This window comes from Notechis scutatus, chromosome 4, assembly GCF_049901735.1.
Source record: "Notechis scutatus isolate UNSWTSFEM ecotype Mainland chromosome 4, rNotScu1.2, whole genome shotgun sequence".
Classification (NCBI taxonomy): domain Eukaryota; kingdom Metazoa; phylum Chordata; class Lepidosauria; order Squamata; family Elapidae; genus Notechis; species Notechis scutatus.
Window position 1 is genome coordinate 16,094,991 of NC_142012.1, and position 14,166 is coordinate 16,109,156.

Below are 14,166 nucleotides of genomic sequence, written 5' to 3' on the forward strand. Positions count from 1 at the left end.
GCAGAACAATGTGGCAAATCAAGATATTTCCCTATTCTGTTTCTATGGAGTTTTGGAAATTGTTTTGTTGCCAGCCATAAATTAGACCAGTCTTTCTCAACCTTTTTATTCTGGAATAACCCTTGCAATATTTTTCAGGTCTCAGGTCTCATATCACAAAAGAGAGAAACACTTTGGGAAAACAATTCGCTTTTATAAAACCTACACAATTCATGCTCTGCACCATTTACAACAATTGCAAAGTAGCAGAGCTGCAACTTAGTCACAGCATACCAAAAAAATAAATAAAAAATCTCACCACTGTAAGTAGTAGCATTGTTGCAATGCACAATTTTTTTTTTTTAAAAAATTATATATTACTGTATCTTGCCTTTCCTTTATCATGTTTTGGGGAACCATAGCTGAGAAAGTTGGTGTGATGACCCAGGGCATGGCACAAAGGCAACACAGTCACATAAGTAAGAAAAGTCCCGTTAATACCTCCAACTTTGCTCCCAATGTCTAGTTACCTTCGGCAGGAGAAAAAACTCTCCCAAGAACAGTCTTTAAGTGGAGGAAATTCAGTCTGAAAACGAAGTACGTATAAACTGTAAATAAAAATCCACACAAACCACACTGCAGCAATTAACTGGACAGGGCAGGATAAGGAATTGCAGACTTCAAAGGCCAACAAAACACACAGAGTTGGGAAGACGGGGACCACTGGTGGTCCTTGAGAAAATTTTGGTGGTCTGCAGAGAAATGTCCAGGCTGCATGGGAACACAAGTCTGTGCCACCCACATGGCCCATTGGAAGACAAGGTTTGCATCACTTGCATTGCGAACAACACAAAGTAGTGAGGGGAGGGGAAAGGGGGGAGGGGGGAACTTGCCCCACGTGCCTCACCTGGCCACTGGGCTGGTTCTTTCCGCTTCTTTCTTCTTCTGCTTTTGGCTGCATACAAGGAAAGCAGCAAAAGTCTTTTTTTCTCTCCCCCCAAACTACATCAGAAATGAGTCTGTGGGACCCTGCAAGGCATCCTGCTCCAAGAGGCTATGCCAGCACACGTCTCACGAAGACTAATTTCTGGCGGAGTTTGGGGGAAAGAAAGAAAGACTTCTGCTGTTTTCCTTGCATGAAGCCAAAAGTTTCTGTCTCTCTCTCCCCCACCCTGGGAACAGAGCTGGAGACGGTATCCTGTGATCTCAAATAAAGAATGATCGATCGGTAGGAAAACGGTGTGGGGAATTTCCTGCAGACTTTTTAAGGGATTTTTCCAGGGTCTCTGCTGCTTTCTGCAGAGACCCTGGGAAAACGTCAGCAAGCCACCCTCAGTCAAAATTCATATTAGAGGTCCGTGGGATTTAAAATTATGAGTTTGGTGGTCCCTGAGGTCCAAAAGGTTGGCAACCCCTGTTCTAGTTCAATCTCCTGCTTAGGCATGAAACCTTACACCACTTCAGACAAATGGTTATCCAGTCTCTTGTTTAAAATCTTCCAGCACTGGAGCATTCACAACTTCTGGAGGCAAGTTGTTCCACTGATTAATTGTTCTAACTGTCAGGAAATTCCTCCTTAGTTATAGTTTGGTTCTCTTCTTGATTATCTACCCGTTGCTTCTTGTCCTGTCCTCAGGTGCTTTGGAGAATAGCTTGATTCCCTGTTCTTTGTGGCAGCCCCTGAGATATTGGAAGACTGCTATCATGTCTCCCATAGTCCTTCTTTTCATTAAACTAGACATACCCAGTTCCTGCAACCGTTCTTCGTATCTTTTAGCCTCCAGTCCCCTAATCATCTTTGTTGCTCTTCTCTGCACTTTTTCTAGAGTCTCAACATCTTTTTTACATCGTGGCGACCAAAACTGGATTCAGTATTTCAAGTGTAGTCTTACCAAGGCATTATAAAGTGGTATTAACACTTCATGTGATCTTGATTCTATCCCTCTGTTTAATGCAGCCTATGACTGTGTTGGCTTTTTTGGCAGCTGCTACACACTGCTGGCTCATATTTAAATGGTTGTCCACTAGGAGTCTGCGATCCCTCTCACAGTTACTACTATTGAGCGAGGTACCACATATACTGTACCTGTGCATTTGCGTTAGAGGTTTGGAATCCTTGGTTCAGTTACAGGTGTATTTTTCTGTATAATCTGTGGCTGAAAACCTTTCTTTCCTTGATAGATTTCATTATAAAGTCAGTTGAATACCATTTTACTTCATATTATTCGATGTAAGGAATGTAAAAACTCTTCATATATCTGACATCTCTTTTCATTAAATAAGTCAGTTTCAGCCTCCTCTTTTGGGATCCTGTCTTGATACCACAAAGCAAATATAAATGCATCCTTTGTGGCTGTTGTGAAAGGATGAGAAAATAGGCAAAGCTTGATTGGGTGTAATTCATTGGCTAGTAATGGTCCTATTACAGTAATTACAATTTTGTCATTGTGGCTCTGCAGTGTTTAAAGAACCTGGCCTGTGGCTTAATTGCAGATTTATAGCAACCAATGCTTTGGGGAATACTGTTGTCTGTAATCATGTTTTGGCAGCTAACAGTTTAAATAAAAGAAGTTTCTTAGCAATTGTGGTGTAATTGAGAAGCACAACCACTGTCATATGATCAGAATTTGAAGCAAAATAAGGATAAGCTCAATGTAACATAAATGTAGATGTATAGCCTGGTGTGTATGACAGCTTTTAGACTGCATAGTCTCAGCCTATGCAAATTCTGTCCAAAATCCACCCCTTGCTTATCAATGGAGACCCAGTGGAACAAGTTTTAAATTTCTGGGTGTTATCATAAAAAGAGGACCTGACCTGGGGTGCTCACATTGCAGCACTGGTCAAAAGGGCCCAGCAGAGATTATATTATCAGAGTCTTATCAGGAAACAACAACTTATTGCACCTGTGTATGCTTTGCCATTTGCACAGTGGCAGATAAGAGGAAAGCACTCCAGAGGGTTAACATCATTGCCCAGAGGATCATTGGTTGCCCTCTCCCCTCTTTGGAAGAGCTTTATAGCTCCCGCTGCCTTAAGAAAGCTCAAAACATCCTTAAAGATCCATCTCATCCTGGGCATTCTTTGTTTGAACTATTACCATCTGGCAGACGGTACAGGATAATAAAAACAAGGACAAATAGGCTAAAAACAGCTTCTATCCCAGGGCAGTAACTATATTGAACTCTACTGTATAGTGCAATATTAATGCAATATCAGGACTTTTCAATTCAATTATATAGAAAGTGAAGGATGTGTGTTTGTGTTTTTATTTTTATAGTTATAATGTACACTGTAGATGGCATTTTATTTTATTGTATGAGGTGCAATGGCAATAAACTAAACTAAACTAAACTGTCACATCAGACAAAGGAAAATAAAAACAGACAAATAGACAAAATAACTGTTAAGGTACTTCATTCACTAGACTGGGAAGATCTAGCATCAAGTATTCATTGACTCCAGAGCCTCCTAAACCAAGTAACTATAAAAGTGGATAATTTCATCTAGATTCAGATATAAAATATAATTAAAGAACCCATCATAACTAGATGAATTAACAACTTTATTGGAACAATTAAGCCACTGCATATCTACCATGTACTTAACAATAACTCTTGTCTTTGAGTCGCCTGACAAAGGGGGAAAGTTAGCATTGGAACAGAATTCTAAAAATTGTTGCTTTTTAAGTGTTATTAAATATCACTCAAATGAATAGGTTAGAGTTCTTTTTATTTATCATCCTTCCCTGACAAGCCTTATTTCCTGTCGTTTGAACTTAGAGGAAGGCCAGATGCTAACAGTAGAGAACATATAAAAAGCTATCAGAGCATGTTAAGAGTTCCCCAGTGTATGGGGAAACAATGACATTTCATCTTCTTCTTAGTCATCCATTTATTAGTTCTTCACCATGTTTGCGTGTTGTTGCTGCACTGTATAATGTCAGATGACTGATAAAGAATCAAATATTAGTATGTTCCTTCCTGTATTTTTAAGGATCGAGGTGACATAACTTAATTAAAATGGTTAATCTACCACTGGATAGATAACCTGTTTTGTCCCACACTCACAATATTGTTTGAAGTCCTTTAGGGGACATATGAGATGCTAATTTGAAAGCAACATCCAGAAACAGGAGGCATTGCATTGTTGGAATGTTGGCAACTAAACTCTTGCTGTTTTGTAGTTTGCTGGGAAGATTCTCATCAGTCAATTGTATCCTGTGCTGCCACGTTACTTACTCCTGTTGAATCAGCTGAAAACAAGAAAAAGGAACTTCCCCAAATGCCTGAAGTGACTAAACAGTGAGTAAACAATATAACTTTGCAATTTTAATAGAACTCAACCAATGTGAATTAACTTCTGTATGTCTTTCATTTTTGATATGCTATATAATAAGTTTCTGACAATAGTTCCAATCCCCTTTTCCACTTAAAGGATGTTTCCAAAAAAGGGTCTCAAGAAATACCCATGTCAACTCATAAAATATTTTTATGGTCTTTTTAGAGTTCCCAACAGAAAGGGAGGGGGGAGCAGTACGGCAGCTTGCAAACCGAAAATGCATTCCATAAATGTTTTCAAAGATAGTAACTAGGTGACTGAAGTTTCTGTTGCGCAAAATTCTAACTGGAGAACATGATTGATGACTCTTGGCTATGGATGTGTCCCACTGGAGAATATGAATTACGATACATCCAAGGGGTGGGGGAAAACCAGGGTCAAGGGTGACAATGAATTATGTGTCTCAGAGTCCGCTACACCCAGGAAGTGCTGGACATTTTAACTCCCAATAAATCCTTTTGAAGTTTTGGAAGTTTGGCTTGAGACTCATGATTTAATTGCAGGGTAACTGCTGGAATCCTGACAACCCATCTAATTGCTAGAATAAATTGTTCTTGGTAAATGTTGATCTGAGTGTAAATTATTGTTGACTAATGAGTGATTGGAAGATTAAATGGGGTTTTGCGTTTGTGGGATTTCCACAGTAGTAATGGAATGAATAGATTAACATACACAGTACAATATACAGTATATTCATTATATTGTTTAATAGTATTTTGGTTTTCACATTTTCATCAGAACACTGAAGTTGTCTAGGTCTAATTTGGTAGAAGTGTGCCATTTTGGTGGCAAAATGCCAGAAACTGGCAAAAATCATTGTGGTCAGGTGACTAGAGAATGGCGCTGACCCACCTGATATGCAGTTATGTGACCATGGGGTGATCTGATGTGACCATTTGTGATGCTTGGCTTTATGGGCTGTTCTATGCTTGTTGTAACTAAACAGTCATAAAATCAACACGAAATGAAAACTACCTATAGCCATATAATATTCTAAGCAGTATAACTGTAATAGCAACGGCAATAGCACTTAGACCTATATACCGCTTTATAGTGTTTTGCAGCCCTCTCTAAGTGCTTTACAGAGTCAGCCTATTTCCCCCAGCAACCTGGGTCCTCATTTTATCCACTTCGGAAGGACAGAAGGCTGAGTCAACCTTGAACCAGTCAGGATCGAACTGTTGGCAGTTTGGGCAAGTTAGTCTGCAATTCTGTATTCTAACCATGGAAAAGGAATGAAGGAATTAAGATAGCAATAGCATTTAGACTTTTATACCACTTTCCAGGATTTTCCAGCCCTCTCTAAGCGGTTTACAGAGTCAGCATATTGCCCCCAACAGTCTGGATCCTCATTTTACCCACCTTGGAAGGATGGAAGGCTGAGTCAACCTTGAGCCTGGTGGAATTCAATCAGCCAAATTGCAGGCAGCCCGGCAGGTAGCAGAAGTAGCTTGCAGTACAGCACTCTAACCACTGCGCCACCGAGGTTCCTTCACTCTTATAAGTGAAAGGCTATATGATTGGATTGGATTAGATCGGGTATCAAACTGGGGGCCTGGGGGCTGGATGCGCAGGCCATGTCCACTCCGCCTCCACAAATAGGAAAAATGCCGTGAAATGTCACATGATGGCAACGTGATGCCACGAGTTTTACACCCATGGATTAGATTGATGCAATGTGCTACCCTGGGTAGCTGATAACAGGAATAGATGCAATTAAAAGGAAATGTTACATATATCACAGACATTGTTTGGATTTTATACCTTAGGTATTAAGCTATCTGAAATTTTCTGAAATTCAAGACCTTAGAGCTTAATCAGTTGATTTTGATATTGGTAAGAAGTTGAATTGGTGACAAGTACAAATCTTGGCTTAAAGTCTATACCAACCTATCATATGTAAACAGAGTTGAAAAACGATGACTCTTGAAATGTTGTTAACCTAGAGTTTCCATGGTCGCTCACCATTAGCCCTCATAGTTACAGAGGTTGGAGGTTCTAGTTTAATAATATTTGGGACCAATGCATTTTTCATAACTGGTATTTATTTTTGATTTTGTCTCATCTTCAGTTTTTTTAACATCTGTGATGTCTCTTGGTTGATAATCTAGAGAGAAGCAAAGTTATCCATAATGAAGCAAAAAACCTACAAAAATCATATTTTAAATGTAATTTAAAAATGTAAATGTTGTTAATGCAAAACAGATTGTATTTCTTGTTTCCAACTACCTTTACTCCCTTCATACCATGTCAATGCCTAGGGTATTTTTAAGCAATTTTATAAGCAGGTTCAGAGGAAAATGAGATAGAAAACCAATAAAGTAGAAATTTCCAGTACTTCAAGTCTTTATTACGTTTTTTGCACATAACTCTTCCTGCTATATGACATTTGTTGGGAACCAATTTACTGTTAAGATTCATAGAAATAAAACATTTAAAAAAAAACTGCACTGGCATTTGGGGGCATACATTCCAGGATGACATGATACTGCTAAAGAGTTGGTTCAGTGCAGGATGCAGATGCTAAAACATTGCAAGGATTCAGAAGCGAAAAGTTTCCTTTAAGAGATAGGAGGGGCTGAATGTAATCTTTTTCCTAATTTGGGAGAAGGTGTTAAAAGGCAAATGGGGGGGGGGGGTGCGTGTGTAGAGGAACGTAAGACTTTGCTAAGATTACTGCAGCCTAGCACATCCTTTTTGCCCCTTGAAGCACCTCAAAAAATATCCTAATTTGGGCTTGTCCAGATCACTTTCCATTCTGTGGTCTTTGGAAATTATACACACACAGAGAGACACACACAGAACTTTGTAGAACTTTGAAAATTGTTTATCCCAATCTTGTATCACATTTATGTAGAAGCATGTAGCAAATGAAATATTAATATTATTACCAGAAAGTAATTTTCACTCTCAAGTACTATGGTGCAATTATTTTCTTTATAGAGAAGATCAGGTTCTGTTTGTTTGCCATGGAACTTTAAAAATAAGGAAATTGTTATAAATAAAAAGTTGTTAAGCTATGTAACATTATATGTATAATACAGAGCAAATAAAATTAGAATTGTTAGATGCAGAGTATTTAAAGCTCACTGTTTGGATGAATTAATCTGTTAGGTTTTTGTTGTTGTTGTTCTCTTGCGTATTTAAATCTTTCTTTTCTCCCTGGATCATGACGGAATTTAAAAATGTGAATTAAAAAAAAACACCTCATCAGGTTGGATAATTTTGTTGCTTAATCTTGTTGCCAGCTCAGTCTTTAGACCAGGGCTGAGTAACTTGCAGCCCGTGGGCTGGATGCGTCACATGCTGGTCAGGTCCATGCCTGATTTAGCAAAGGAGAAAAAAGTCCTGATATGTCATGTGATAATGCTGTGACAATGTGAGTTTAACACCCGTGCTTTAGAACCTACAGAAGAGATGAGTCAATCACTTCCATGAGCTTTGTGCTACAACAGCGAGTGAATTTGAGCCTTTATCTAACCAGGGGTGGGATTCTACCTGGTCGGTCTGGTTCTATAGAATGGTCTGGACAAGCCCGTTGTTATGATTCTGCCCAGTTCAGAGAACCGACAAATTGCACCACTGGCTGGCCTCGCCCCTCCCCATCCTGTCCACTCACTCCTTACTTGGCACGCACACCATCAAACTTGCCTGGGTTTGGTAAGTTGCTATTTTCCCTTTTTGTTCTCCCGACTATCAGCTGTTCTGCTGTGCCAGAAGATTTAGATTAGCTAGAAAGCAGGAAACCTTTGGATTCCTCGCTTTCTAACTAATATAAAAGCAGAGCTGAAGCTTCTATGTTTCAGTGCAGGACTGAAGCTTCTATGTTTCAGTGCAGACTCAAGTAGCAGATTGCAGAATCATAGATCACTAAGTGAATCTGTGATTCTGTTAGCAACTTAATCTGCCTACCTGCTTTCCCTGATTTTGGGTAAAAGTTGTTCCTTTTTTATAAAAATATATATATCAATATTTACATACATGGTGGGTTATGAGTTAATTTTGTGAATTTGCTTGCTAGGAAATTTCATGAGTTTGCTTGCAAGCAAATTTTATGTGACAGACTCAGGTAGCAGATTGCAGAATCATAGATCTCTAAGTGAATCTGTGATTCTGTGAGCAACTCAATCTGCTTGCCTGCTTTGCCTGATTTTGGGTAAAAGTTGCTCTTTTTTTATAAAAAATTCAATATTTACATAAATATTTATAATATTTACATACAAACCATGCCCAGTCAGTCACATGACCACCAAGTCATGCCCAGTCAGCAAGCCACACCCACCCAGTCACATGACCACCACCAAGCCACACCCAAAGAACCGGTTGTTAAGAAATTTGAATCCCACCACTGCATCTAACTGTCTACTCATCACTGCTTGAGGCCTTTGAAACCATTGCAAGATAAAACATGCTAAAGTTTTCAGGGTGTTGGGGAATAGAATTTGATTCCTGCTGAATAGCAATAGCACTTACTATTGTACAATAATACTATACTGTTTCATAGTACTTTTACATATCTTTTTAAGCAGATTACAGAGCATATTTCTCCCAACAATCTAGGTAGCTGGGTCTTCATTTTACCAACCTTGGAAGGATGGCGGGCTGAGTCAACCTTGAGCCCATCAAGATCAAACTCCTAGCAATTGGCAGAGTCAGCCAGCAGTACTGCATTCTAACTACTGCACCATCTTGGAATTAAATTCTGAATAGTGGATTCCTGTGCTGGCATCCTAACTCACTTACGTTAACTATTTCTTACAGAGGTCCAAAGAGTTTGGGCTGATTTACAACAATTAATATCTTTCAAAAAGCTTCCAAGCCTACCAGATTAATTTCCAGCCAGTTTGCTTATTAAATATTATAAGTAAACTACAGTATATGCCAGACACATTTATGATTAATTTGTCAGCTGAAGGAAAAGTGCTAGCTGGCAACTTTTGACAAAACTATCCACTTAAATCATCTGAAAGCAAAATACTCCCGTTGCCTTCAATGAATTCCATGCTGCTTTCTGTGAACTAAGGATGTCTTTTAATAATAGTCAATGAAGAGATTGTGAAGAAAATTGGCAGCATCCTCTGCAGACTCCATCTACTATAGTTGATTATGATGCTGTATGGGAACATTTAAATGGAGGTAAAATATATTGTTGGCAGAGTTCCCACTCTCAAGGCACAGATGACCTGGCTCAAATAATCCTACATTGTGCAAAGATCTAGCTTTCTGGAGAAGGCTGAGATGGCGAGAAAGGTAGAAGGAACAAGAAGATGACCAGCAGTAAGTAGATGGATTCAGTTATTGTGCCAATACATGCACCATTGGAAGGCTTGGAAGACAAATTAGAGACGGATTGTCATGGGGAAAATCTATGTGGATGCTAAAAGTTGATCCTGACTTAATAGCAGAACAATCAGTTATAATCTGAGATCTTTTTGTATCTTCTGCATTACTAGGAGTTAAACAAAGTCTATCCATGTCTCCATTTTATTTATATCTTATAGTAATCCAATAATACAATATAGGCAATTTCAAATACTCTTTCCTGTGGTTAGATCATAAACTTTTTTTCTATCCTTCTGTATGCTGACAATGTCATTATTCTTTCCGCGACTGAATTTGTCCTTTCTTCAGGCTTTAACAATGTTGCGTGCCATGATGAAAAAGTAGAAATGAATTACAAAAGTAATTCTCAAGCAAAAGTGGTCTTATTGACCAAGAAATGTATCAATAGCCCTAAAATTGGAAAATCAATTGTTTTCTGATTGAGCAGATTTACAGTTTTTCAGATATTTAGGAATCTAATTGTCAGTGGTGGGAAATAGGAAATATTACATCTATGGAGATACAATAGCCTGGAAAGGGTCCATTCAAAATTTATGAGAATCATGCTTTTACTTTCTGTGATTTGTACCCAACACCCTTCTTTAGCTGGAAATGGATAGGGTTTCTTTGGAACCTGACATGTGAATTTGTCATTTAAAATTGCAGGCCAAAACAAATGTTTTGGGGTGAGTCTTATCCAGTGGTGGGCTGCAAATTTTTTAATAATCAGTTCTCTGGCTGGGTAGGCATGGCCGGTTGGTCATGTGATTGGGTAGATGATGTCACTCATCACACTCAGCCCTGCTTCCTGGCCACTCACCTTAACAGGTAGGATTCAGCTGGTTGGGGCTAATCTCATCACTGGCTGGCCCCGCCCTCGCCCATTTTTTGGGCTGTTTTTCAGGGCGTTTGGGGGGCTGTTTTCAGGCCGTTTTTTGGGCCTCTACAGGCCATTTTTCATCCAAAAAACTAGTCGAAAATGGCCTGAAAAACAGGCAGGGGTGGAGCCAGCTGGTGGTTCAATTTGCCGGTTTTCCAAACCACACAGAATCGGAACATGGGTTTCAGGTGAACCCATCCAAACCTGCAGAAGCTCACCTCTGGTCTTATCTTCGTACTGTCATCTGTATACATATGTGTTAATTTCTGTTGTAACAAAACCATCCATCCGATAAGTATGGAGAGAAAGTTTGGAGAGAAAGTATGGAGAGAAAGTATGGAGAGAAGAAAGAGGAACTTGGACCCTGGAAGCCATGTTTTATTAGTCTTAGCTGCTTAATCTAAATTCTCTTATTTATTCATTTTTTATTTATTTAAAAAACTGTCATGGCCAACCTCAGTTTTTGCTCATAGCAAAAACAATAAAACATAAAGACAAAGCAGTAATACACTAGTGTTGATAAATTGGTTGTATTAGGTCTTAAAAATGGAATAAAGAAATCAACGAAGGAGGCAGAATTATGAAAGCAAGTAACGAGTCAGATGGAGAGACCCCTCAAGGTATAAGGTAAAATTAGAAATAGATAATAAAACTTTCTGTGTGCATTCGCTGTGCAGTTACTCAGAAAGAGCTATTTTGCTACTGAAGAAGAAAGTGTCTGATCAGATTTGTTATTGTAATGAACTGGTGAGGCTTTTTATTAGCCTGTGTGGCAGCTGTTAACATCCTCATAAAACATATTGCCAACCAGAATAATGCTAAATTGCTGTTCAAACACAACACTGCATAGAGCCAAGGTTGCTTTGATGGCACAACAGAAATAGATTATAATGATTTACAGAGGATGCCTAGTTTCCTCCATGCATGCACTTACTTTTTCTACATCAAATCTAATTCTGTATCAAGAAAATTAAAATCATTTTTAAGAACTTCTGATTGTGTGGCTGTATTGTTTTATCCACTGCCAGATATATGACTGTCTATAAGTTTCTTACATCTTGGAAATCCTGTATTCAGTATACTTGGCATGGCCACCAACCAATCATGAGAATGCTAAGACAATTTTATACCTGCTTTTTAAATGCTGGAAATGATAAAGTGCAGTAGACAAGCATAAAGAAATAACATTGGAAATATCAGTTTGCAAGTCTTTGTGCACAAAATTAAATTTCCTTTTCCCATGGTATGGCCAAAACCTGTGTGCAACCACAGGTGTTAGAAGTAATGCAATATATGAATAATATTTTTTTACCCAATCAATTACTAGTATTTAATACAATACAGTGCAATATGATAAAATAGACAAATACTGTATAAATGAAATATTAAAACTATAAAACCAAGCCAAACAACTAAATTTATAGTTTTTTAAAAAGTAAGTTTCAGTAAAGGATAAAATACAAAAATATAAAACAGGAGGATTTAGGGAAAAGAGACATTACACTAAAAGTAAAATCGAGTGCAAAGGGAGTAGCAAAAAAAAGGGGGAAATGGAAAAAAAGAATAACTTCCAAGTTTGTTTGGTACAAATGCAGATATAAAATACATTAACCTCTCACTGTAAAACCAACAATAATACACAATAGTTCTATAAACAATTATAATTGTCAAATCCTAAAATTAAATTTTCATTTCTTTCAGTTTCTAGCAAGAAGTTACTAAGTCTCTAGTCCTACAGAAGTATATTAAATCTGTAAAAGTGAACAGAACCTATGATCTATTACAATTAAGGTATGATCCAATATATGATTTCCATAAACATTTTTAGGAGTCTTCAGAAATAGCCAAGTTAAAATAGGCAACTTGATTGGCTATTTCTGAAGATTTTTTAGAGTTTAGAAACTATCAGTGTAGTTCTATGAATATAATTTTATGTTTATGCTATAAATTGTATAAATATTCTATTTTTTTATAAATATTCGTGCAAAAGAGAATCCTGATGTATTCAAAAGCACATATAGCTACATTTGCAATCTATGGAATTTTTGCAAGTCAAAGGTTAATGTCAAAACTGGTTTGCATTCATTTTGAGATTCAGAGATTCAGAGGAAAATGAAGAATTCTCAGAATCAAATAAGTAGAGAAATTACCTTCAGCAGTGGTTCCAGGGGTATTATTATTCCTCATCCTCCTCTTCCTCCTCCTCCTTCCTCTACATACCACCAAATGTTACAGACTCATGATGTCTTATGCCAACAGAAAACACAATTAACACAGTAAGTAATCTCCACACCAATAATAACATAATAAAATATAATTTCACACATATCTAGATGAAGCTGCTGGGGGAAATTATCCATCCAGGATAGGATGAGATATCTTCAATATGCTGATGATATGCCACAAAATATCATCACCTCAGGCTTAGCAGGAGATAATGTTCTGATATGGTACCTGGTGTTTACACGAGGAGAAACAGTTTCACTTTCAGTCATAGGGAGAAGCTGCTGTCATTTTTTCAAATTCCACAGTAAATCTACCCCGACTATAGACAAGGCAGATGTCTGCTGTAGGCAGCAGTTGTGTAGTTTGGGGTTTGTCAGAGAGGGAGTTGTTGAAGTCAGTGTTCCTGCTGAGGAGTGGGTCAATTTATGAGCAGGGTGACCCTTTTACAGCAAAGCTTAATTGGAGAATAGGAATTATTAATGGTCACTCATGCCCTTGTAAGTTTGCCTCTAGATTACTGCAATTTGCTCTATATGGGGCTACCCTAAAGACATGCAGCCGGTGTTAAATGCAGTGGCTAATGTAATAATGCCATTTGATCTTTAATTGCATTGCATTGTTTGCCACTATGCCATCTAATTCAAGGGCCTGATTATTACCTATAAAGCCCTACATAGCTTGGACCTAAGCATCTCCATGATTAAATATTTCACATGGAATCTGCTATCCAGGAAGAGCTCTTGATAGAGGTTAGATTATAGATGTGATTTCAGAAGGAACCCCAAATGAGCATTCTCAGTTTTCATTGCATTTCTTTGGAACAGCTTACTTCCTGGCATAAGAATGATCTCTGGACAATGAAGACCCAGTTCTTCCCTGAGGCTTTTGATAATGGTATCAACATTTCTCCAGAGCTGCTAGGACAGTGATCCCCAACCTTTTTTATGCCGCGGCCTGGTATCCCCAACCTTTTTTATGGCGCGGCCCGGTACCGGCATCAGCTGGGTGCCGCCATCTTGTTTTGATGAAAAAGTGCTTCTGGTGAGCTCACCGGAAGCACTTTTTCATCAAACAAGATAAGCGGCGCCAATGCTTCGATGAGCTTTCCGGGTAGAAATGGCTTTCTACCGGAAAAGCTCACGAGCATAGCGCCGCCATCTTGTTTTGATGAAAAGTGCTTCGGTGAGCTTTCTACCGGAAAAGCTCACCGGAAGCACTTTTTCATCAAAAGATGGCGGCACCCAGCAACCAGTGGCCCGGTAGGACTTGTTCCACGGACCGGTACCGGTCCGCGGACCGGTGGTTGGGGACCCCTGCGCTAGGATATTTGGTATAATGAGAAGGCTTATTGTAGTAGATTATGGTTTCATTTGTTATCAGTAGTGCATTGTTTCTGTTTCTACTGTTTTAACCTCATT

At 38.5% G+C, this 14,166-nt stretch overlaps 1 protein-coding gene across 4 annotated transcripts in view; it reads left to right on the forward strand.

Moving 5' to 3' along the window:
- Positions 1-14,166, forward strand: part of CCSER1 (coiled-coil serine rich protein 1) — an 813,931-nt gene that overhangs the window by 242,497 nt on the left and 557,268 nt on the right. For all 4 annotated transcript variants that reach the window (XM_087962870.1, XM_026672653.2, XM_087962869.1 and 1 more), the window contains exon 5: positions 4,166-4,283. In XM_087962870.1, coding sequence (XP_087818996.1) covers positions 4,166-4,283 — 118 coding nt within the window. The remainder of the gene's footprint in view (positions 1-4,165; positions 4,284-14,166) is intronic.